Raw genomic sequence first — 25,456 nt, 5'->3', positions numbered from 1 at the left:
CAGTGAAGGACTATTGGATGAGTCACCCCAGCAAAGTGAACCGACTACACCACAGGGAACTGCTACACCACCGAGGCGTTGTCCAGACCGAGTCAAGAAGCACAGGAGGCGCCTCCACAGAGACTGAATCTGTGAACTGTTTTCCGCAGAGACTGAATATGTGAACTGTTTTCCGCAGAGACTACATCTGTGAACTGTTTTTACATGAAGTTGGATATATGTTATGATGTTATGTTTAATGGGGAATAAGTATATTGTAAGCTAAAAAGGGAGGATTGTAGTGTATGTAACCGTTCTACCTTTAAGAGAACTATTGTATGTAACCGTCCACCTTTAAGAGAACTATTTTAGGTGATGCACTACTTTATCTTGGCTGCGGTATACTGTAATACCGGTGGTGACCACACCGGTATATAAGTGCTGTGTAATGAGTGATTGGGCAGATTTGCCCTGACCTTCGAATAGTAAAGTCCTGTTAAAGTTTACTCTTGTAGTCTGTGTAATAATTTGCAATATAACACACAGATTTTACAGTGGACATTGGTGAAAGCATAATAAGGCGCCATGTTGACCAGATCATAGAGTCATCCGAAAAGGGCCAACCTACTCCACAACTCTATACGCCTAATGATGAAGCAGAGATACCCATAGTATCTACCTCCGATCCGGTAATACTGGAATCAGATGAACCCGACACTGGCATTCAAGCCGAATCGACCTTGCCAAAAGAACCTACTACACCACCGAAAACTACTACACCACCGAGGCGTTATCCGGACCGAGTCAGGAAGCCTCCAGAGAGACTGAATCTGTGAACTGTGTTTACATGAAGTTGTGTATATATGTTATGATGTTATGTTTAATGAGGAATATATACTGTTAAGCTAAAAAGGGAGGATTGTAGTGTATGTAACCGTTCCACCTTTAAGAGAACTATTTTAAGGGTTGCGCTACTCTATCTTGGCTGCTGTATACTGTAATACTGGTGGTGACCACACCAGTATATAAGTGCTGTGTAATGATTTATTGGGCAGTTCCGCCCTGACCTTCGACTAGTAAAGACCTGTTAAATTTTACTCTTGTGGTCTGTGTAGTAATTCTCAATATAACACACAGACTTAACATCACCCATCAGTGGAAACATCCTCACCGCATCCACCCAATCAAGCCCCCTCACAATCTTATATGTTTCAATAAGATCGCCTCTCATTCTTCTGAACTCCAATGAGTAGAGTCCCAACCTACTCAACCTTTCCTGATACGTCAACCCCCTCATCTCCGGAATCAACTGAGTGAACCTTCTCTGAACCGCCTCGAGAGCAAGTATATCTTTTCTTAAATATGGAAACCAAAACTGCACGCAGTATTCCAGGTGTGGCCTCACCAATACCCTGTATAACTGCAGCAAGACTTCCCTGTTTTTATACTCCATCCCCCTTGCAATAAAAGCCAAGATTCCATTGGCCTTCCTGATCACCTGCTGTACCTGCATACTAACTTTTTGTGTTTCATGCACCAGGACCACCAGATCCCTTTGTACTGTAGCACTTGCAGTTTCTCTCCATTTAGATAATAACTTGCTCTTTGATTTTTTCTGCCAAAGTGCATAACCTCACACTTTCCAACATTATATTGCATCTGCCAAATCTCTGCCCACTCACTTAGCCTGTCTATGTCCTTTTGCAGGTTTTTTATGTCCTCCTCACTCACTGCTTTCCCTCCCATCTTTGTATCATCTTCTCCTGGATGGTGTCAAGCTTCCTAAGTGTTGTTGGAGCTGCACTCATCCAGGCAAGTGGAGAGTACTCCATCACACTCTTTATTTGTGCCTTGAAGATGGTGGAAAGGCTTTGGGGAGTCAGGCAGTGAGACATTCGCCACAGAATACCTAGCTTCTGACCTACTCTTGTAGCCACAGTATTTATATGGTTGATCTAGTTAAGTTTCTGGTCAATGGTGACCCCCAGGATGTTGATGGTGGGGGATTCGGCGATAGAAATGCCGTTGAATGCGAAGAAAGAAGACTTGCATTTATATAGCGCCTTTCACAACCACCGTACGTCCCAAAGCACTTTACAGCCAATTAAATACTTTCTGAAGTGTAGTCACTGTTGTAATGTAGGAAGGGCGGTGGTTAGACTCTCTTATGTTGGAGATGGTCATTGCCTGGCACTTGTGTGGTGTGAATGTTATTTCCCATTATCAGCCCAAGCCTGAATGTCATCCAGGTCATCCTGCATGCAGGCATGGACTGCTTCATTATCTGAGGAGTTGCGAATGGAACTGAACACTGTGCAATCATCAGCGAACATCCCCACTTCTGACGTTATGAAGGAGGTAAGGTCATTGATGAAGCAGCTGAAGATGGTTGGGCCTAGGACACTGCCCTGAGGAACTCCTGCAGCGATGTCCTGGGGCTGAGATGATTGGCCTCCAACAACCACAACCATCTACCTTTGTGCTAGGTATGACTCCAGCCAGTGGAGAGTTGCATGAGATGGTCTCTTCCCCTGGGTGCCAAATAATTCTGCCCACCTTTTTCTCATCTCCTCCAATAGTACCTCCATCGCTGTGTCCGTGAAGTTGGAACACTGCTTCCTGCAGATCTTTCGGCAGCCATGACTCTAATTGACTCTGCTCTAATTGCTGACATTTTCCCTCTAAGCTGCTTTAAACCCCATAGCAGCATGTTGGTTTCCACCCCAACAGGTGAATGTGGCCAATCTGCTGCCAATTATTCAAATGTTGTGACCCTGGGAAATTTGTCGATGCCAGCAGTGTGGCTCAAGGGCGGGCGCTACACTTCTGCTGATGCAACGGAACAGAGGGGAATCTAGGCCTATGTCACTGTTCTGGATTGCCCTACTAGAGAGAAAAGTCATTCCCTATCAATCCTGTAAATTCCCTTCATTATTTTAAACACCTCAATCACCCCTTAACCTACTCTCCTCCAGTATCGATCCCAAGCACCTAAAACTGAACACAATACACCAAATGAGGTCTGTTCAGTGCCCTGTATAAATAGTAGTTCCTTGCTTTTATATTCGAAAACCTCGTGACGAATCCAGCATCCCATTAGCCTGTTTGATTGCTTTTTGCACTTCTGAATAAGCTAATTTATGTACCTTGGCCTAGAAATTCGGTGGGCTGCGCCACCAGTTAGCGCCCAAAGAGGACACTTAGTGGGTTTAGCGTCACTGGCCATGCCTCCCGCGAAATTTAGCGGGGCGCTAATGGCGGCGTTAGCCGTTAGTGCTGCGCCGCCACCGATGACATCATCGGTGTGCGCAGCGCCCCGCTACCGCCCCGATCACAAAATCTGGTAGCGCCCCCTGCTGTAACGCCAGTCGCAATTTGCGACCGGTTCAGGGGGGCCTACCTGCAGCGGTAGAGGCGCTGAGGTGCGGGGCGGCCATTTTTTTTGCTGGCCACCTGCCAGCACCTCTTCGCGCCGCCGTCCCCGGCCTCCTGAGCACCCCCCCTCCGCGTTGTGCCACCTGTCTCCCAAGAGCCCGGCACTTCTCCTCGGTGCCGGACTCTTTTGCCGGCACTTGCGATCTTAGATCGCGCTGCAGCAGGCCCCTCCCCTTTAAGAAGAGGAGGAAGGCCTGCAGTACCGCAGCGCGCCGTGCCGCAGCGTGTGGCGCTGCGGCACGTTGCGCTGCGAACTTCAGCTGCAGCGCCCCAAGACGGATGCAGGGCGCCTCGAGTAACGCCGCGCTTCCGTTTGGGGCGCTCAAACTGAATTTCCGGCTGGCGCTCGCGGCTCCTTCCGGGGCGGTACTTCCGGCGCCCAGGCGAGACTGGCGCCCCAAACTGGGCACCACCGAATTTCTAGGCCCTTGTTCCCTAAATCCCTACATTCATCTATCCAGCTAGTGTTTCCCCATTTATTATCATCTGCTATTCTTACATTCAAAGTGTACTACCTCACATTTCATTATGTTGAACTGGATCTGACATTGTTTTGCCCACTTGCTTAATCTGTCTTAGGTCCTTTTGCAGTTTTCTGCTCTCTCATTTGTTGTTCACTATACCATTCTAGCTTAGTGGATATACTCCCGTTTATTTCAAAATCCAGGTCATGTACTCTCCTATGCAAGGGGACCGATAGTAACATTTAACAAAATATGTATCCATCTCCCAGGGTCCAGGCTGCTTCCTCGGCCTATAGCTTCCAGTGGGGTACCCTTCTGGAAGCCAGTATGGCTCATCTCAGCCACCATACCAGACTCCAGTGTTAGACTGAGCCCGTTATGGACCTGGGAAAGCAGGAACTCCCAGTATAGGCTATCTCTGCCTGCAGTCCCACCCATCTGACGTAACTGGCCTTGTAAGGAGTGGGCAAATGCCGACCGAGATTTCCCAGCTAAGGTCAGGACCCAGCTTGTCTGGCCTTTGTCTGAGCTGTAAGAAATTTGGTCCGCAGTTTCCTATCCATGCCATTACTCTATGTGCTTCAATTTTAATTAACAATGTATGTACAGTACCTTATCAAATACCTTCTGAAAATTCACATATGCATGATTCATTGATCCTCCTCTATTCCCCACCTCAGTGAGTCTGTCAAAGAACTCTATTAGGTTAATTAGGCACGACCTAGCTTTCATAATGCAATATTAACACTCATTACAGTAATGAGCTGTGAAAAATAACCAGTTACGTCTCATTTCAATTTTTCTTTTTGCAAGACTCATCCTCCCCAGCTGCTGCTGGTCTTTTTTTATTAGTTTATGGGATGTGGGCATCGTTAGCAAGGCCAGAATTTATTCCCCATCCCTAATTGCCCTTGAGAAGGTGGTGAGCCGCCTTCTTGAACCGCTGCAGTCCGTGTGGTGAGGGTACTCCCACAGTGCTGTTAGGTAGGGAGTTCCAGGATTTTGGCCCAGCGACGATGAAGGATCGGCAATATACTTCCAAGTCAGGATGGTGTATGAGTTGGAGGGGAACTTGGAGGTGGTGGTGTTTGTTATGTATTGTGTGTTCTCCTCTCACCTGTGGTGGCGCTGTCACAGCAGATAAATGGTTGGGTGTTCTCTTGGTTAAGTTTAGCTCTCTTTGTTCGGAACTCTCCAGAACTTTCCTTTCCTTCCTGAATAAAGCACTTCATGTTTGAATCTCTGGGTTCTGAGTTCTAATTGTGTCTAGGTAGAAAGGTTCCGACACAACAAAGTGGCAATGAGGATGGGATGAATCTGCGTTGTGGGAACTTTCTTGTTTTCGACTACAAAACACTCGGAACAGAGATTGCAGCATCACATTATCGTTACGGGTGCAGAGAGTAAACAGAAATTTTAATTTGAAACGTGAGATGGCTACTATATTAGGAAACATCGGTGATTTTGATGAAAATGTGGAGCAATGGAGCGCTTATACGGAACGTTTTGACTATTTTGTATTGATGAATGCAGTGGCAAACGAAAAGGTCGTGCCTACCTTTTTGAGTGTAATGGGGCCGAAGACATTCAATTTACTTCGCAGCCTTGTGCAGCCAGATAAGCCAGGAACTAAAACATTTAAGCAACTAGTGGAAATTCTTGGAGCACATTTTTCACCAAAACCTCTGGTTATTGCTGAGAGATTTAGATTTCACAAACGGAATCAAGAGGAGGGGGAATCAGTGACGATGTTTATTGCTGCTTTAAAAAGGTTGTCAGAACACTGCAAGTTCAAGGAGGTGCTGAATGACACCATTAGAGACAGACTTGTGTGTGGTCTGCAAAGTGCAGCCACACAGAAGCGCCTTCTTACTGAGGACAACCTTACTCTTGAAAAGGCCACTGAAGTTAGTGTCTCCATGGAGATGGCGGAAAAGGAGGCTAACCAGTTGAGTTCAACAGGGAGAGTTCACAAGGTGTTGTCTGAGCCTAAAGGTGCGCGGAACGGCACATGTTACCGTTGTGGGAAAATGGGCCATCACGCTAATGACTGCTGATATACGGAGCTGGAATGCCGAAATTGTGGCAAAAAGGGTCACATTGAACGCGCCTGTAGAGGTAAAAAAAGAACAGACAGAGCTGGGAAGCATGAAAGCAAAATGGCTGTATTTGGACAAGAGAGGAAAAAGAGTGTTCATTCAGTGCAGTATGAGGGAACAAGCAAAACAGAGGGGAGCGACACCTCTGAGGAGGAAGAGGTGCACATACTGACGGTTGCAGGTGGTTCAAATGGCTACTGGGTGTCACCACTGGTGGAGGGACAATCAGTGCGGATGGAGGTGGACACAGGCGCGGCTGTGTCCCTTGTTTCAGACACTGTCTACAACAAGATGCTAAAGCATCTTACCCTTCAGCCAACAAACATTGTGCTAAAGACGTATACCGGCGAACCTGTGGCCATGAGAGGCGCCATTGAGGTGACAGTTAAATTGAACGGACAGACTGTGAAACTGCCACTATATGTGGTAAAGGGAAATTACCCATCACTACTGGGACGTGCGTGGCTAGAGAAAATCACGCTGGACTGGCCTGCAGTCCGCATGATGTCAAAAAGGGAGTCAGGTCTGACTACAGTGTTAAACAAACATGCAGAACTCTTCAATGGGGAACTTGGGAGCATGAAAAAGATCAGCGTGAGACTGGACATTAAACCTGACAGCAAGCCGAAGTTTCACAAAGCCCGACCTGTACCCTATGCAATTAGGCCAAAAGTTGAGGCTAACTTGGAGGCCTTAGTCGAGAATGGAGTCCTGGAGCCTGTGAGTGTGAGCAAATGGGCCACACCCATTGTTCCTGTCCTGAAAAAGGATGGATCTGTTCGAATCTGCGGGGATTTTACAGCGACTATTAACCCGATGCTGTCTGCGGAACAGTACCCTCTTCCCCTCATTGGTGATCTTTTTACGGGCCTGGCCGGAGGGCAAAAGTTCAGCAAAATAGACTTATGCCAGGCTTATCTACAAATGCATGTCGATGACAAATCAAAGGAGCTGCTGACAATTGTGACACACAAGGGGCTATACAGGTACTACCGCCTTCCGTTTGGAATTACGTCGGCCCCTGCTCTATTCCAAAGGGCAATGGATCAGATTTTGAGTGGACTGCCAGGAGTCCAGTGCTACCTGGACGACATCCTTGTCACTGGGACAAATGAGGAGGATCATCTTCTGAACTTGGATGCGACACTACAACGACTGAAAGAGTACAGACTCAGAGTTCGTACAGACAAATATGAATTCTTTCAGTCTTCAGTTGAGTACCTGGGGATGTGATTGACGCTACTGGCCTGCATAAGGCGCCGTCAAAGGTCAAGGTGATCGTGGAGGCCCCAGCACCCCAGAATGTGAGCCAGTTACGTTCATTTCTGGGGCTACTTAACTACTATGGGAAGTTTATTCCAGACTTAGCAACATTGCTGAAGCCGTTACATCAGTTGCTATGTCAAGGCAAAACATGGAAATGGACTGAACTGTACAACGAAGCTTTCGCCCAAACAAAGAAAGCATTGCTGAAATCGGAAGTCCTGACACACTTCGACCCAAAGCTACCCATGCAGCTAGCATGTGATGCGTCACCATATGGTGTGGGAGCAGTCATATCCCACATCATGCCTTCTGGTGAAGAGAAACCTATCGCCTTCGCATCACGCACCTTGAACAAGGCCGAGAGTAACTATGCACAGATTGAGCGTGAGGCCTTGGGAATCGTTTTTGGAATTCGAAAATTTCATCAGTACCTGTTTGGGAGAAGGTTCACACTCCTGACGGACCACCGTCCATTGACTTCAATCTTCGGGCCCCACACCGGAATTCCATCTCTTGTTGCAAGCAGGATGCAAAGGTAGGCTTTACTGTTGTCAGGACACACATACGACATCAAATATCGCAAATCAGACTTGCACGGCAACGCAGACGGTCTCTCGAGGCTACCCTTGCCTGTTACTCCCCCAGAGCCTCGTCAGATAGACATCTTCTACCATAGACAAGTGGAGGGAGCACCTGTCATGGCAGTTCAGGTGCGAAGGTACACCCGCAACGATCCAGTCCTGTCTGAGGTAATGGATGATGTCATTCGAGGGAGAGCTATAGGAGATTCTCCTAGTTTGAAACCTTACGTTTCAAAAAGAAATGAGCTCTCCGTCCAGGCAGGTTGTCTTCTTTGGGGATGCCGTGTCATCATTCCACCACCTCTGAGGGAACCTATACTGCAACAACTTCATACAGGCCACAGTGGGATGGTTCGGATGAAGGAAATGGCAAGAAGCTACTTCTGGTGGCCAGGTCTCGATGGAAATATTGAGGAGAATGCCAAAACATATTCCCCATGTCAAAGGGTCTGGAATGTTCCACAGCTGGCAACCCTACACCTCTGGGATTGGCCTGCAGAAGTGTGGCAGCGAGTACACGTGGACTTCGCCGGTCCTTTCGAAGAGAAGATGTTTATGGTGGTTGTGGACGCTCGTAGCAAGTGGCCGCAGGTCGCTGTGATGAGGTCTACCACGGCAGAGAAAACAATTGAGAAACTTGGTGAGATGTTCAGTCGTTATGGCTCACCGGAACAACTCGTAAGTGACAACGGTCCACAATTTGTATCACAGGAGTTTGCAACCTTCCTGCATGTGAATGGTGTCCAACACATCAGGTCTGCGCCCTATCATCCCTCTACTAACGGCCTGGCAGAAAGGTTCGTGCAAACTTTGAAGCACGCCTTGAAGGCATCGCAAGGTCAGGGCTCAATCCACCAACGTCTGAACAGCTTCCTGTTGTCCTACAGGAACGAGCCGCATGCCACAACCAAAACTTCCCCCGCTTCGCTCATGATGAAGAGGCAGTTGCGGACAAGTTTTGACTTACTCAAACCTCCAAGGGCAGAACAGGTTGTCCATTGTCAACAACAAGCTCAAGTTGAAAAGAGAGAGAAAAGAGCCAAGGAGAGACGGTTTCACCCTGGAGAGCATGTCCTAGCTCGAAACTACAACACTGGACCGAAATGGGTTCCTGCTACGGTGATCGCACAGACGGGCCCTGTGTCTTACACGGTTGAGACTGCCGAGGACGTCGTCTGGAGAAGACACACAGATCAACTGTTGCTAGGAGCAGAGACAGCCACAGAGGCTCCAACGGCTGGTTGGCCTGAACTGTTTCCGGATGATACCGCAAACCAGCATCCTTTGCCACAGTGCTCTTCTCCAACACAGGAAGTCATAGAGACTGTTCCACCTGTGCAAACTCCTGACTTTCGACTGACACAGGCACCTTCTCCATCCAGGCCTGTGTCAATGCCTACTGCTGTTGAAGCCAGCGATGACCACCGGTATCCTGTCAGAGAGCGGCGGCCTCCCAGACGCATGGATCTGTAGGCTTAGTGACTTACCCACAAGACTGGGGCAGAATAAACCCCAGGGTAAAGTCAGGGTTTGAGACAGTCTACCTCTACCCTTGGTTAGTTGAGTGCATTGAAAGTAACTTACCTGTTGAGGAATAATGTGGACCTTTCATTTAAGAGGGGAGGAATATGTTATGTATTGTGTGTTCTCCTCTCACCTGTGGTGGCGCTGTCACAGCAGATAAATGGTTGGGTGTTCTCTTGGTTAAGTTTAGCTCTCTTTGTTCGGAACTCTCCAGAACTTTCCTTTCCTTCCTGAATAAAGCACTTCATGTTTGAATCTCTGGGTTCTGAGTTCTAATTGTGTCTAGGTAGAAAGGTACGGACACAACAGTGTTCCCATGCGCCTGCTGCCCTTGTCCTTCTAGGTGGAAGAGGTCGTGGGTTTGTGAGGTGCTGCCGAAGAAGCCTTGGCGAGTTGCTGCAGTGCATCTTGTAAATGGTACACACTGCAGCCATGGTGCACCAGTGGTGGAGGGAGTGAAGTTTAAGGTGGTGGATGGGGTGCCAATCAAGCGGGCTGCTTTGTCCTGGATGGTGTTGAGCTTCTTGAGTGTTGTTGGAGCTGCACTCATCCAGGCAAGTGGAGGCTATTCCATCACACTCCTTGCTGAAGCGGAGCTTTATAAGACACTGTTCCTCAGTGAGATTGTTGTAAGAGGAATCCTGCCGGAATACCCTGGGAGGGTAAGGCCTCTTGTTGAGAGCCCTGTTGGCCCTCCTCCCTCTGGCCACATTTTGCAATCTTTCTCTCTGCCTCCGCCGCCTCCTGATGCTGGAGGGTTAGGTCCAGTGCCAGTACAGCCCCCGTTAAAGTATGGAAATGATGCACTTTCAAATCTCATCTAAATGAAAGTGAGTAATTTTTCTAAGGGCAGAATACTCCTTCAGCTGAAAAATGCTGGAATCGCTCAAAACGCCTGTTTGCATTTGTCAAACTGACAAGGCAGAATTCTTTGCCGATTAAAAATAAACCGGATGTTGACGTCTTTATATAGCACTCCTCCAGTGCTCATCCGACTGTATACCGCCTCCTCTACCTGTTGTTGCTAATGGCAGGTGCTCAGGCAGGGGGCGAGAGTGAATTTCTGAGCCAGGGCGCTATCGGGGTGATGCGTAGCCGGATGACGTCACAATCTCTGGGCGCAGGAGATCATGGCACTAGTAGGTACCGCCGCCGCAAACCTCCACTTCAATTTCGCGGGCGTCAATACTATCGCCGTGCCCAGTCGCTAAGCCAGTAGTGCCCCGTTAGCACCCCCCAGAGGCGCTAATGGGAGGCACAAAGGTATCCAATTTCTCCCCCATTATTTGTTATGAAGATGTTCAAGTTATTACAGTGGCATCAGTTTCAGGATTGTTGCTGACCTCTACATTTTGCTTCTTGGTTTATGCAGATCGCCAGCCACTAACTCAGGGATGGAGAATGGAGGTCAGTGGTGTGGCAATTTGTGTGTTCCTGAAATTCACCTCTAATGAGAAAACTTTAATAGCTTTATAATAAATTATGCCAAATACAGTAGAATGTTTTGCTGACAGGAAGAATATTTCAGCAATGCAAAGAACAATAAGGCAAGAACATTTTTAGTAATAGACAAACTTCTCACCAACAGAAAGAACACTTAAGCAAAGAGGAACATTTTTTCTGACAGGAATATTTCAGTGATAGAAAGAACATGACAATGATAGGAACAGTGGCCACAATTTTGCCAGCGCTCAGAGTGCGGGTTCGGAGGCGGGTCTGCTGTCAAAATTGAAATGATGGACAGCGGGTTGGGAACCCGCATCCATGTAAGTTTCCAAAGTGTCGGGTCTATGATTTCAGAACAGACCCGACACCAAGCGGCGGGGGAGTTTTTTAAGGTAGTTAAAGCATATGGAGGGTGTCATGGGAGAGCCTGGGTGCAGCTGTGCACCTTTGTGCAGTGCTTGTCAGTGTTTGCAGCACCTCAATGCTGTAGAACACTGACAGCAGATCTGTCAAGATCAATTTGGACATGGCCCCTTTAAGGAAACCGGCTGATGACGCATTATCAAATGACGTCATCAGGCCTGCTTCCTATTAATTGGCTGGGAACCTCGCAGGGCGGGCTAAACAAGCTCAATCAATGAAAAATCGCTTGGAGAGTGCAGGCTGCAGTAGGCAGCGGGCTGGGACCGCGACACCAACCCCGGCTGCCCCAGACCTGCCTCGGTCAGCGAAATCGCGGCCATTGTTTCCGTACTAAGAGCATGTAAGCAAACAAAAACATTTCCGTGATAGAGAAACATTTCAGGGTAAGAACGTTCTTGTGAGAGGAGCATGTTTCATTGATACAGGACTTTTCTGATAATGGGCAAAGTGTTTCAGCCACAGGAGAACATACCAATGAAAGGAAGTGCATCTCACTAATAGAAAGGTTATTACAGTGATAGGAAGAATTGAAGCACATTTTAACAAAAGGTAGATAGAACTTTTTTTTTAACCATGGAATCTTTCTAGCCTTCAACCTACATTATAAAAAATTTACGTGGCTGCAGGTTCAAAACCTGATTTTAAACAATTTTCCAACTTTACTTACATTAACTTTTTCAATACTTGCTTCCTAGCATTGACGTTAAGGTTTGAATATGTTTGGTGTAAACACACCTATAAAATAATAATTCATTTGAAACAATGTCTTATTTAATAATTCTGTGAGTCAGAACTATTACTAGTTCTAGTTAAATATATATAAAATCTCAGTTTGGTTTTTCAATAACATGCTGTGAATATGCTATCATGTATTGAACAATATTATTAGAACAAACCAATAATACTTATGTAGCTATTGTATTTAAAATTACTCAAGCAGATACTGGCAATTCTTTTATTCAGCAATTATTAAATTGTTTTTTCTCATCCACCAGAATATCTGAATAATTCAGGTGGTGCTTCAAAATGTCTCATTGTGTTTTAATGTTTATTATTTATCCCATTGAAGAAGAAGAATTTCCACATGCACAAGGTTATACTTTGCATTGCAGTAATATGGATCAGCATTGCCAGACATAAAACTCCCTTTTAATGTTCAGAAAGATGACTACAGGACAATATATTATACTTTTATAATAGAATTACTTTGTGATTTTTGTACAGTTAATCATCAAGTTAAGGTTATATTCATTGTACCTCTGCTGAAGGACGGATATGAGTTCTTTGCAGTAATTGTCACCATTTTTGGCAAACTTCTTGATATGTTGATACACTCTATCATACTGAAAATAACCAGATGTCAGTTAATATTCACAGACATTATTTTTTTTACCAAAAATAATTGGAATTCTAACATTTTATAAGTCAGGTCTAGGGTTGTCAGAAAACAATACGGAAGCGTATTAAACTAATTTACATCATTTAATTTTCATGTTGAATTTACTGAGTAACTTCTGACTATTGTCATTTGGAACATAGGAACAGAAATAGGCCATTCAGCTCCTCGAGTCTGCTTCACCATTCAATTAGATCATAGCTGATCTGTACCTCAACTATATTTATCTGCCTTTGATCCGTATCCCTTGATACCCTTACCTAATAAAAATCTGTGGCTTTCAGCCTTGAAATTTTCAAGTGACCCAGCATCCACAGCCTTTTGGGGGAGAGAATTCCACATTTCCTCTATTCTTTGTATGAAAAAGCGCGTCCTAATTTCATTCCTGAATTGAGTAGCTGTAATTTTAATATTGTCCCCCCTTATTCTGGATTCCCCACCAGAGGAAATAGCTTCTTTGTATCTACTCTATCGAATCCTTTTATCATTTAAAAACACCTCAATTAGATCACCCCTCAACCTTTTAAACTCAAAGGAATAAAAGCTAAGTTTATGCAACCTGTCCTTCAAGCTTGGTATCATTCAGGTGAATCTGCACTGTATCCCCTCCAAGGCTAATATATGCTTCCTAAGTAAACATTCCATTATCTTTCTTGATTACTTTTTGTACCTGTGCACTAGCTTTTAGCGATTTACATACCTGAACACCCAAACTCCTTTGCTCCTCCACAGCTTCTAGTCTTTTGCCATTAAGAAAATTTTCCAATTCAACTTTCTTGGATCCAAAGTGGAATAACTCACATTTCCCCACATTGAACTTCATCTGCTACAGTAATTGTAGTGTATGTACCTTTAAAGGGAGAACTACTTTTTACAGCTCCTGTATACTGTAGTACCGGCAGTGACCACACCTGTATATAAACCCTGAGTAGGGATCTGTACGTTTAGTTTTAGGGTAACCCTCATCCAGTAAATACCTGTTGATTGTTCCCTGCAGTCTCGTGTCTAGTTATTGAAGGACACACAACATCAAAATACACGGATCTAACATTGGCGATGAGGCAGATTCGAACCTACCTGCAACTCTGCATTACCTCCCAGGGATTCGCTCCTGGAGAACAGTGGAAGAAAGTTGAGGCCAGAAGCACGGGCGTCGACCACGAGCAACCACCCAGTCATCCAGCAGAGATTTGAGCATCGCAGGGGAGGCTGTTGAGAGCTGGGCTTGGTTCTCCAGTCACGGTGGTCCAGCGAAACGGGCTGACAACAGGTACGGCGCAGACCCTTCCCGGGCAGCGGCGGCTAGAGCCGACCGACGGCACAGAAAAGGCCGAACAGCATCGACGGGAGAAGAGAGCGGGTAGAGCGCACAGGGCGCAGCTGGTGTTCAGGACTGAGTGGCGTCGACGGGAGAAGAGAGAGGGTAGAGCGCACAGGGTGCAGCCGGTGTTCAGGACCGAACGGCGTCGACGGGAGAAGAGAGAGGGTAGAGCGCACAGGGCGCAGCCGGTGTTCAGGACCGAATGGCGTCGACGGGAGAAAGAGAGGCGCGAAGGAAAACGCGCAGAGTGCAGCCACTGTTCAAGGGACGAGCAGCGTCAGCGGGGAAGAAAGGGAAACGCGCAGAGCGCAGCCGGTGTTCAAGGGCCGAGCAGCCGCAGCGGAGAAGAAGGGAGAGCGCGGGAAACGCCATTTTGAGCCGCAGCGGAGAAGAAGGGAGAGCGCGGGAAAACGCCATTTTGAGCTGCAAGAAGAAGGGAAAGCGTGGGAAAACGCCATTTTGAGCCAGTCTAACCACACCCAGGGATGCCGAAGAGTGGCAGTATCACAGCGTTCGACAATGAAGTCGAAGATTGGACGACATATGTCGAATGCATAGAAGTGTACTGCAAGGCGAATGAAGTGCCAGATGAGAGGATAGCGCTGGTATTGTTGAATTCCAAGGGTGCAAAAACATATGGCTTACTGCGAAACCTAGTAACCCCAGAGAAGCCAGTGGAAAAGGATTTTGGAAACATAGTGTCAATCCTACAGAACCACTTAAACCCCACACCGCTGCTGATAGCAGAAAGATTTAAGTTTCACAAAAGGAACCAGCATAAAGATGAAAGTAATGCTGAGTATTTAACGGAACTGCGCAAGCTAGCGAAACACTGCCAGTTTGGAACGGGACTAGCAGATACTTTAAGGGACAAGTTTGTGTGTGGGCTTCAAAGTGAAGGAACCCAGAAACAGCTTCTATCAGAAAAGGATCTTACGCTGGACAAGGCTTTCAGCATGGCAGTATCACACGAAGCAGCCGCACGGGGCGCTGCAGAGATACAACGGAGACCGCAAGAATATGGCACAAATGAAATGTCATACGGAACAGCGAAGTGCTATCGCTGCGGCAGAACAACACACGACCATAATGATTGCTGGTTTAAGGACAAAGTGTGCAGACAGTGTGGAAAAATAGGACACATAGCAAGAGTCTGCAGGTCGGGAAAGAAAACCAGCAGCAAGAAATCTCCACAGGAGAAGTACAAGAAGGTACATAAGGTGACGGAGAGTAGTTCAGACGAATAGAAGAGTGATACAGACTCCAGAAGCAAGGAGCTGGGTTGTCTGAAACTACATAAGGTGATCCAAACGGAGGATCACCAAACTATCTGGGTCACGCTCAAGATAGCTGGAGTCCAAGTGAAAATGGAATTGGACACAGGATCAGCCCTAACAGTCATAAACCGAAGGGACTACAAGCGGCTATTCTCACATATACCCTTGAGAGATACAGAGATTGTCTTGAAGACGTACACGGGGCAAAAAGTCTACCCCAAAGGAAAAATAAGGGTGAACGTTGTATATAACGGTAAGGAAACACCAAAAATGGATCTATATGTATTGCCAGATGGAGGACCACCACTACTAGGACGTGAATGGATCCGGAAGATACAGCTAGATTGGCATTCCATATAAGCACTGACTGTAGATGCCAAAAAGGATGACGACGCCACACCTGGACGACTGTCAAAAATGCTAACTGACGCACAAGAAGTGTTCCAGGAGGGACTCAGAACACTAAAAGGCATAACAGCGACGATCAAAATAGAGGAAAATGCAACCCCAAAGTTTTTTAAGGCCAGACCGGTGCCTTATGCGATCCGCCCAGCGGTCGAAGCAGAGCTGGAAGGTTTGGAACATTCAGAAGTACTGTCCAAAGTGGACTGGAGCGAGTGGGCCACATCCATCGTTCCTGTAATGAAGAGGTCGTTGAGTAATACGCCTGGGGAACCAAAGAAAGTTCGCATCTGTGGGGACTTTAAGGTGACAGTGAACCCAGTCCTTCACACGGTACAATATCCGCTTCCGCGGATTGAAGATATTTTCGCCTCGCTATCTGGAGGAAAACGCTTCACTAAGATTGATCTGGCCCAGGCGTACCTGCAAATGGAGGTAGAAGAAGCCTCGAAACAGTACCTCACGATCAACACTCATAAAGGTCTCTACCAATAAAACCGGCTGGTGTTCGGGGTAGCATCAGCTCTGGCTATTTGGCAAAGGGCAATGGATCAAGTCCTGCAAGGGATTCCAGGGACCCAGTGTTATTTGGACGACATAAGAAAATAAGAAATAGGAGCAGGAGTAGGCCAATCGGCCCCTCGAGCCTGCTCCACCATTCAATAAGATCATGGCTGATCTGATCCTAACCTCAAATCTACTATCACTCTCCATCCCACGCGAACCCATGTGATCTCCCGGGAGAGGCGAAAAACCAGATAAAAAACCCAATGGCCAATTTGGGAGAAAAAAATCTGGGAAATTCCTCTCCGACCCATCTAGGCAATCGAAACTCATCCAGGAGATCACTCTGTCCCTGTATTTTCTACAGTACTTACCTTCTGTAAAGGCGATCTCCACCCCAGCCAGGAACAGGAATAAAACCATCTCCTGAAATCTAACACAGAATTAGAACACAAGAAGTAGGAGCAGAACCAGGCTACACGGCCCCTGGGCCCGCTCCATTACCCACAGGGCCATGACCATTCCAAACCTAGACTCGTGTCCAATTTCCTGCCCGCTCCCCATAACCCTTAATTCCCTTTACTTCTAGGAAACTATCTATTTCTGCTTTAAATTTATTTAATGATGTAGCTTCCACAGCTTTCTGGGGCAGCAAATTCCACAAACCTACCACCCTCTGAGTGAAGAAGTTTCTCCTCATCTCAGTTTTGAAAGAGCAGCTCCTTATTCTAAGATTATGCCCCCTAGTTCTAGTTTCACCCATCATTGGGAACATCCTCACCGCATCCACCCGATCAAGCCCCTTCACAATCTTATATGTTTCAATAAGATCGCCTCTCATTCTTCTGAACTCCAATGAGTAGAGTCCCAATCAACTCAACCTCTCCTCATATGACCACCCCTTCATCCCCGGGATTAACTGAGTGAACCTTCTTTGTACTGACTCGAGAGCAATTATGTATTTTCTTAAGTATGGACACCAAAACTGTATGCAGTATTCCAGGTGCGGTCTCACCAATACCTTGTACAACTGCAGCAATACCTCCCTGTTTTTATATTCTATCCCCCTAGCAATAAAAGCCAACATTCCATTGGCCTTCTTGATCACTTGCTGCACCTGCATACTAACTTTTTGAGTTTCATGCACCAGGACCCCCAGATCCCTTTGTACTACAGTACTTTCCAGTTTCTTGCCATTAAGATAATAACTTGCTCTATGATTTTTCCTGCCAAAGTGCATAACCTCACACTTTCCAGTCACATCCTGGTCACGGGCGAGAATGACAGTGCTCACCTTGCCAACCTGGAGCAGGTGCTCACTAGATTGAAGGAATATGGGCTCCGAGCAAATCGCCACAAACGCGAGTCTTTCCAGAAGCAGATCTCGTATTGTGGCCACATTATTGATGAAGAGGGGTTACATAAGTCCCCTGAAAAGATTGAGGCAGTAGTCAAGGCTCCAGCACTGGAAAATGTGTCACAACTGAGGTTGTTCTTCTTTGTGAGTTCAATGACGAGACATTTATGAAAGAGAATCGGCTGAAAATTCAGTAGCCTTAGCGCCTCATTTGAGGCGCTAGAGGGCCTTGCGCCGGAGTTATGGCCAGTAGTGAAATTCCCTGGGGCCCTAAATTGGCGTTGCTCCGGTAGCGCTGCGCCGGCACCGATGACGTCATCGGTGTGCGCAGCGTCCCGGTTGCCGTGGTAACCCGCCCGAACTCCGAAATTGAGTTGCGGCCGCCTCGCCCGTGGCAGCCGCAACCAGCGTTTTGTCAGAGGTGCCTTACTGCAGTTAGCGCCGGCGCATTAAAGGCCCCGCGGTGGCCGGCCGCTTTCCCGCCGGCCGCCTGCCCGCAGCTCCCTCCCCGGACTTCTCTCCCCCCCCCCGGAACAGATGCAAGCCCGGCACTTGTCCGAGGTGCCGGGCTCATTTTTAAGCAGATTTGCGCGGGCCGCGGCCGGGTGCAGGCAGCTCCTCCTTAACGGAAGGAGGAGGCCTGCACTTCCCCAGCCTGCCGCACCGCATCGGGTGCCGCAGCGCCGGAATTGCGGCGCGAAACGGCAGTTAGCGCCCTTTTCCAGGCGCTAAGACCCTTCAGTAGCGCCGGCAGCCGTTTGGGCGCGGCGCCACTGAATTTTTGGCGCGCGCAGGGGACTTAGCGCCGGCACTAATTTCCGGCGCTAAAGCCCTGGCTAAGCCAAAACCCAATTTCTAGGCCAATGTCTTTTTATCGAAAGTATGTTCAACTCTTTTTAACAGCATTACAGGAGACACCATGCTAGTGATCCATCTAAAAGCGAAACTAAAACTAAACTGCTTGTCTCTGTCACATGCCCTCTGCTGGTCAGGCATAAGTAATCAATCAGGCAACTATGCTGGTAAGGCATCATAATCAAACAGGCAAATACCATCACTATTTGCTGATATCATTACATCTCCCTTTCTTAAAACAAAAGTATTTTACTTTTAACTAACAACATGTTTTCTTTGTATTAATCTGCATTTTAACTGTAACACTTAATGAACTTACATTAACATTATCATTATCAAGGTTTTTTAACCTTGCTTTGTGTGTTCACATGAAATATGTAAATACACTAGAACTTGAAGAAAGAATAAGATAACATTACTTCCTTCTATAACAATAGTCCTTAAATTTGTTCAATGAGTCTCTCAGGAGGCTTCACGTGTCTTGAGGATTTTCTGATTGATTGTCCTTGAATCTGAGTTGTTGCCTCAGATGATTGGTTCTCAGCTGTGTAATCAGGTTGTTCAACAGTATCAGTCTTTTGACCTGCTGTGGCTGGTCCCATGAGAAGATCTCGACGATTTCTTCGCAGAACAGCACCCTCATTTGTCTGAATGGTGTATGATCTTGGTTGAACTTCACTCAGGACAGTTCCCTTCTGAGTCCATATGTTTGTTTTGCCTTTGAACCTTACTTGGTCACCAGTGTGGAGTTCAGGTAGGTTTTGTGTTCCTCTGTCATAGTAGTACTTTTGCTTTTCTTTCTGTTGTTCTTTGAACTTCCTCACTGTAATGATATCAGCAAATAGTGATGATATTTGTCTGTGTTTGATTACTTATGCCTTACAGCATATTTGTCTGTGTTTTTGATTACTTGTGCCTGACCAGCAGAGGTCATGTGAGAGACAAGCAGTCCAGAGGAGTTTTACTTTCAGTTTCATTCTAGATGCATCACAGCATAGTGTGTTCTGTAAAAAGCTGTAGAAAGTCTTGAACAAGACTTTAGATTAAACAACATTCTCTTTCAGAAATGAGTCTTTATTGAACCCAAAAAGAAAACAAAACATGATGTCAGAAGTGGCTGAAAGAGAAAAAATCTGAAGTTAGCAACTTGATGGGACAGTGAAAGCAGTTGTGGCAAGTAAGCGAAATCAGCTCTCCACATATTAGCAAGCCAGAAGAGAACATCGTTGCTTACCATTAGAGAATAGCTAACGAAGTGAAAAAATGGAAGGTTTACAGCCACCGGCGACACTTCAATTAACAGGTAATGTGGCTGAAAATTGGAGAAGGTTCAAACAACGTTTAGAGTTGTATTTAGCGGCAATTGGAGCTGACAAGAAAAATAATAAACAGAAATCGTCACTGTTCTTGCATGTCGTGGGTGATGAAGCGCTGGAAGTGTATAATAACTTCACATACGCTGTTGATGGAGACAAAATGAAGCTAGATAAAATAATGGAACAGTTTGAGGCCTACTGCATACCTAAACGCAACGTGACCTTTGAGAGGCACAAATTTTTCACGTGTACAGAAAATCGGCGAGACTATTGATCAGTATGTGACTGAACTGAGAAACCGGAGCAAATCGTGTGAATTTGGGGGACTCACAGACTCGCTGATAAAAGACAGGCTGGTGTGTGGTATTCGAGATAATGGCCTAAGGGAAAGACTGCTAAGAGAGCAAGATCTAGACCTGGGAAAAGCCATGGCACTGTGTAGGGTTACAGAGACTGTGAAGTTGCAGGCAAAGGAGCTGTTCAGTGACAGTAGCTGCAACGTGGATGCAGTGAGAAAGAACGGATACAAACTGTTTAACAAAGAGAGCGCCAATGTGAAAAAAGAGACGTGGCCAGCAAACAAAAATGAAAGAGACAATCGAAAGTCATGTAGTCGATGCGGTACACAGCATCCACCAAGAAAGTGTCCAGCATATGGTAAAACATGCAATAGATGCAACAAAAACAACCATTATGCCCGTTGCTGTAAGAACCAAGCGCAACAAAGCAAGGTCCATACAGTAGATGAAAGCGAGATAGAGGAATTCAATGTAGATGTTGTGTCTGAAAACAAAAAAGAGACTGGATGTTGACACTAAAAGTGAATGACATACACATTCCATTTAAATTGGATACTGGAGCACAAGTTAATGTGATATCAGAGACCAATTTTAAGAGAATTAGACCCAGACCAAAGTTACATGGAATACAAGTGAAAGTGACAGGATACTCAGGTACTGATATACCAGTGAAAGGAAAATGCATTGTCAAAGTAACACACAAGGACAGAGAGCACACGCTAGCATTAATCGTGGTGCCAAAGGATGTGCAAGCCATACTAGGGTTAAAAGCCTGTGAGAGACTGAACCTGGTAAAGAGAGTCCTCGTTGTGGAAAGCGAAGGAGAGACAGTCTATGATGAACTCATGAAAGAGTACAAAGACCTATTTAAGGGTCTAGACTGCATTCCAGGAGAACACACGATCAGAGTAGATAAAAGTATGACACCGGTCATACATCCATGCAGAAAAGTTCCGTTTGCTCTTCAAAAGCAACTGAAGGCAGAGTTGGACAGGATGGAAAGCCTGAACGTGATACAGAAGATAGATGAGCCAACTGAGTGGGTGAGTTCCCTCGTCGTAGTGGACAAAAAGAATGGAAAGCTCAGAATTTGCCTGGATCCAAGAGATCTAAACAGAGCAATAAAGAGAGAGCACTTCAAGCTTCCTACACGTGAGGAAATCATGGCACAGTTTGCAAATGCAAAATATTTCAGCAAGTTAGATGCGTCCTCAGGATTTTGGCAGATGAAGCTGGACGAAGCAAGTTCAAGACTGTGCACGTTCAACACTCCATTTGGCAGATACAGATTCCTAAGGTTACCATTTGGCATTGCCTCAGCTCCTGAAGTGTATCACAAGACTATCCATATGATCTATGAGCACCTGGAGGGAGTTGATACATCAATGGATGACATCAGAGTATGGGGAACCACGAGAACTGAGCATGACGAGAGACTTAAAAAAGTGCTGGAAGCAACAAGGAAAACAAACCTGAAGCTGAATAGAGAGAAATGCCAGCTCGGGGTGGCAGAACTGACATTCGTGGGAGATATCCTTAGCAGTGAGGGCATCAGACCAGATCCCAGAAAGGTGTCTGCCATTGAGAATATGCCAAGGCCACAATGCAAAAAGGACGTGCAGAGGTTTAATGGAATGATCAACTACATGGGTAAATTCATATCCAACGTCTCAGAAAAAATAGCGCCACTGAGACGACTAACTGAAAAGAACATAGAATGGGAATGGAATCATGAGCATGAGAAGTCATGGAGCGATCTAAAGAAACTGCTCACAGAGGAACCAGTTCTGAGGTTTTATGACCCAGCGAGACCCATCAAGATATCATCAGATGCATCACAGAGTGGGCTCGGTGCTGTTCTTCTGCAACAATATGACTGCTGGCAACCTATTGCATATGCATCGCGCTCAATGACAGACGCGGAGACGCGATATGCTCAAATAGAAAAGGAGCTGCTCAGCATCACATACGCCTGTGAAAGATTTCACCAGTTTGTGGCAGGACAAGCAATCAGTGTAGAGACTGACCATAAGCCCTTGATTGCATTGTTCCAAAAGCCACTGAATAGCTGTCCGCTTAGAATACAAAGAATGATGATCAGGCTGCAACGCTATACACTGAATGTTGCGTACACACCGGGTAAGCTGATGTATACAGCAGACACGTTGTCCAGAGCTGTTGACCCAAGTGAGCCCGCAAACATCACAATGGATGAAAAAGTGAACGCCTACGTGGACATGATCACAAGTGCACTGCCCATAGCAGATGCAAAAATGGAGCTCATAAAGACTGAGACAAACAAAGATGAAACAATGAGACGACTGAGAAAAAGCATCTTGGATGGATGGCCCAACATGAAGCAAGACTGCTCACCTGATATAGCAGAGTACTGGAACTGCAGGGCGGAACTATCAGTGGTCGAAGACATCATCTACAAAGGAAGTAAAATAGTTATCCCAAAGAGTCTGAGAAGAGAGATGCTAAAAAAGATCCATGGAGGACATCTGGGAATCGAAAAGTGTAAGAAAAGAGCACGAGAGGTGATGTACTGGCCACGAATCAACCAAGATGTGACAAATGAGGTGTCAAACTGCACAATATGCCTGAAATATCGAGCAAGCAATCTGGTAGAACCACTAAAGCCACACCCAGCACCAGACAGACCTTACCAGAAGGTAGGCGCTGACCTATTCGTATGTCAAGGGAAGGACTATCTTGTCGTCACAGACTATTACTCCCTGTATCCAGAGGTTTGTAGACTGTACACCACCACTGCAGAAGCTGTGATAAGATGTATGAAAGCCATATTCTCCAGACATGGCGTGGCAAGCGAGGTCTTCACAGACAACGGACCCCAGTTTAACAATGCAAATTTCCGACACTTTGCCAAAGAGTGGGACTTTGTCCACACAACGTCAAGTCCTCACTATCCACAGTCCAATGGACTAGTGGAAAAATCGGTCCAGACAGTGAAAAGACTGATGTACAAGGCAAAAGACAGTGGAACTGACTTCTACCAAAGCATGCTTGTATACCGCACAACGCCGCTCGAGTGTGGTATGTCACCAACCCAACTCCTGATGGGACGTCGGCTAAGGTCAAACCTACCCATCCCGGAGAACCTCCTGAAAACAAAAGAGGGGGAGAAAGTGAGGAAGTTCAAAGAACAACAGAAAGAAAAGCAAAAGTACTACTATGACAGAGGAACACAAAACCTACCTGAACTCCACACTGGTGACCAAGTAAGGTTGAAAGACAAAACAAACACATGGACTCAGAAGGGAACTGTCCTGAGTGAAGTTCAACCAAGATCATACACCATTCAGACAGATGAGGGTGCTGTTCTGAGAAGAAACCGTCGAGATCTTCTCATGGGACCAGCCACAGCAGGTCAAGAGACTGATACTGGTGAACAACCTGATCACACAGCTGAGAACCAATCATCTGAGATAACAACTCAGATTCAAGGACAATCAATCAGAAAATCCTCAAGACACGTGAAGCCTCCTGAGAGACTCATTGAGCAAATTTAAGGACTATTGTTAAAGAAGGAAGTAATGATATCTTATTCTTTCTTCAAGTTCTAGTGTATTGACATATTTCATGTGAACACACAAAGCAAGGGTAAAAAACCTTGATCATGATAATGATAATGTAAGTTCATTAAATGTTGTTAGTTAAAAGTAAAATACTTTTGTTTTAAGAAAGGGAGATGTAATGATATCAGCAAATAGTGATGATATTTGTCTGTGTTTGATTACTTATGCCTTACAGCATATTTGTCTGTGTTTTTGATTACTTGTGCCTGACCAGCAGAGGTCATGTGAGAGACAAGCAGTCCAGAGGAGTTTTACTTTCAGTTTCATTCTAGATGCATCACAGCATAGTGTGTTCTGTAAAAAGCTGTAGAAAGTCTTGAACAAGACTTTAGATTAAACAACATTCTCTTTCAGAAATGAGTCTTTATTGAACCCAAAAAGAAATCAAAACACTCACTTTCTCCCCCTCTTTCGTTTTCAAGAGGTTCTCCGGGATGGGTAGGTTTGACCTTAGCCGACGTCCCATAAGGAGTTGGGCTGGTGACATACCACACTCGAGCGGCATTGTGCGGTATACAAGCATGCTCTGGTAAAAGTCAGCTCCACTGTCTTTTGCCTTGTACATCAGTCTTTTCACTGTCTGGACCGATTTTTCCACTAGTCCATTGGGCTGTGAAAAGTGAGGACTTGACGTTGTGTGGACAAAGTCCCACTCTTTGGCAAAGTGTCGGAAACTTGCATTGTAAAACTGGGGTCCGTTGTCTGTGAAGACCTCGCTTGCCACGCCATGTCTGGAGAATATGGCTTTCATACATCTTATCACAGCATCTGCAGTGGTGGTGTACAGTCTACAAACCTCTGGATACAGGGAGTAATAGTCTGTGACTACAAGATAGTCCTTCCCTTGACATACGAATAGGTCAGCGCCTACCTTCTGGTAAGGTCTGTCTGGCGCTGGGTGTGGCTTTAGTGGTTCTACCGGATTGCTTGCTCGATATTTCAGGCATATTGTGCAGTTTGACACCTCATTTGTCACATCTTGGTTGATTCGTGGCCAGTACATCACCTCTCGTGCTCTTTTCTTACACTTTTCGATTCCCAGATGTCCTCCATGGATCCTTTTTAGCATCTCTTTTCTCAGACTCTTTGGGATAACTATTTTACTTCCTTTGTAGATGATGTCTTCGACCACTGATAGTTCCTCCCTGCAGTTCCAGTACTCTGCTATGTCAGGTGAGCAGTCTTGCTTCATGTTGGGCCATCCATCCAAGATGCTTTTCCTCAGACATCTCATTGTTTCATCTTTGTTTGTCTCAGTCTTTATGAGCTCCATTTTTGCATCTGCTATGGGCAGTGCACTTGTGATCATGTCCACGTAGGCGTTCACTTTTTCATCCATTGTGGTGTTTGCGGGCTCACTTGGGTCAACAGCTCTGGACAACGTGTCTGCTGTATACATAAGCTTACCCGGTGTGTACGCAACATTCAGTGTATAGCGTTGCAGCCTGATCATCATTCTTTGTAATCTAAATGGACAGCTATTTAGTGGCTTTTGGACAATGCAATCAAGGACACTGATTGCTTGTCCTGCCACAAACTGGTGAAATTTTTCACAGGCGTATGTGATGCTGAGCAGCTCCTTTTCTATTTGAGCATATCGCGTCTCCGCGTCTGTCATTGAGCGCGATGCATATGCAATAGGTTGCCAGTAGTCATATTTTTGCAGAAGAACGGCACCGAGCCCACTTTGTGATGCATCTGATGATATCTTGATGGGTCTCGCTGGGTCATAAAACCTCAGAACTGGTTCCTCTGTGAGCAGTTTCTTTAGATCGCTCCATGACTTCTCATGCTCTATGTTCTTTTCAGTTAGTCGTCTCAGTGGCGCCATCTTTTCTGAGAGGTAGGGTATGAATTTACCCATGTAGTTGATCATTCCATTAAACCTCTGCACGTCCTTTTTGCATTGTGGC

General features: G+C 46.0%; 1 protein-coding gene across 2 annotated transcripts in view; it reads right to left on the bottom strand.

The window, feature by feature from the left end:
- The window catches only part of nostrin (nitric oxide synthase trafficking), an 85,844-nt gene that overhangs the window by 54,411 nt on the left and 5,977 nt on the right, over positions 1-25,456 (bottom strand). Inside the window, exon 2 of one of the 2 annotated variants that reach the window (XM_085986471.1) lies at positions 12,475-12,560. The exons of the other annotated variant lie outside the window; for it this stretch is intronic. Coding sequence (XP_085842597.1) covers positions 12,475-12,560 — 86 coding nt within the window. The remainder of the gene's footprint in view (positions 1-12,474; positions 12,561-25,456) is intronic. 2 annotated transcript variants of the gene reach the window in all.

This window comes from Somniosus microcephalus, chromosome 4 (genome assembly GCF_052327205.1).
Source record: "Somniosus microcephalus isolate GS21.2 chromosome 4, FLI_Smic_1.0, whole genome shotgun sequence".
In the NCBI taxonomy this organism is placed as follows: domain Eukaryota; kingdom Metazoa; phylum Chordata; class Chondrichthyes; order Squaliformes; family Somniosidae; genus Somniosus; species Somniosus microcephalus.
Note: the sequence above shows the minus strand (reverse complement) of the source record. Positions and strands in the feature narration are given on the sequence as shown.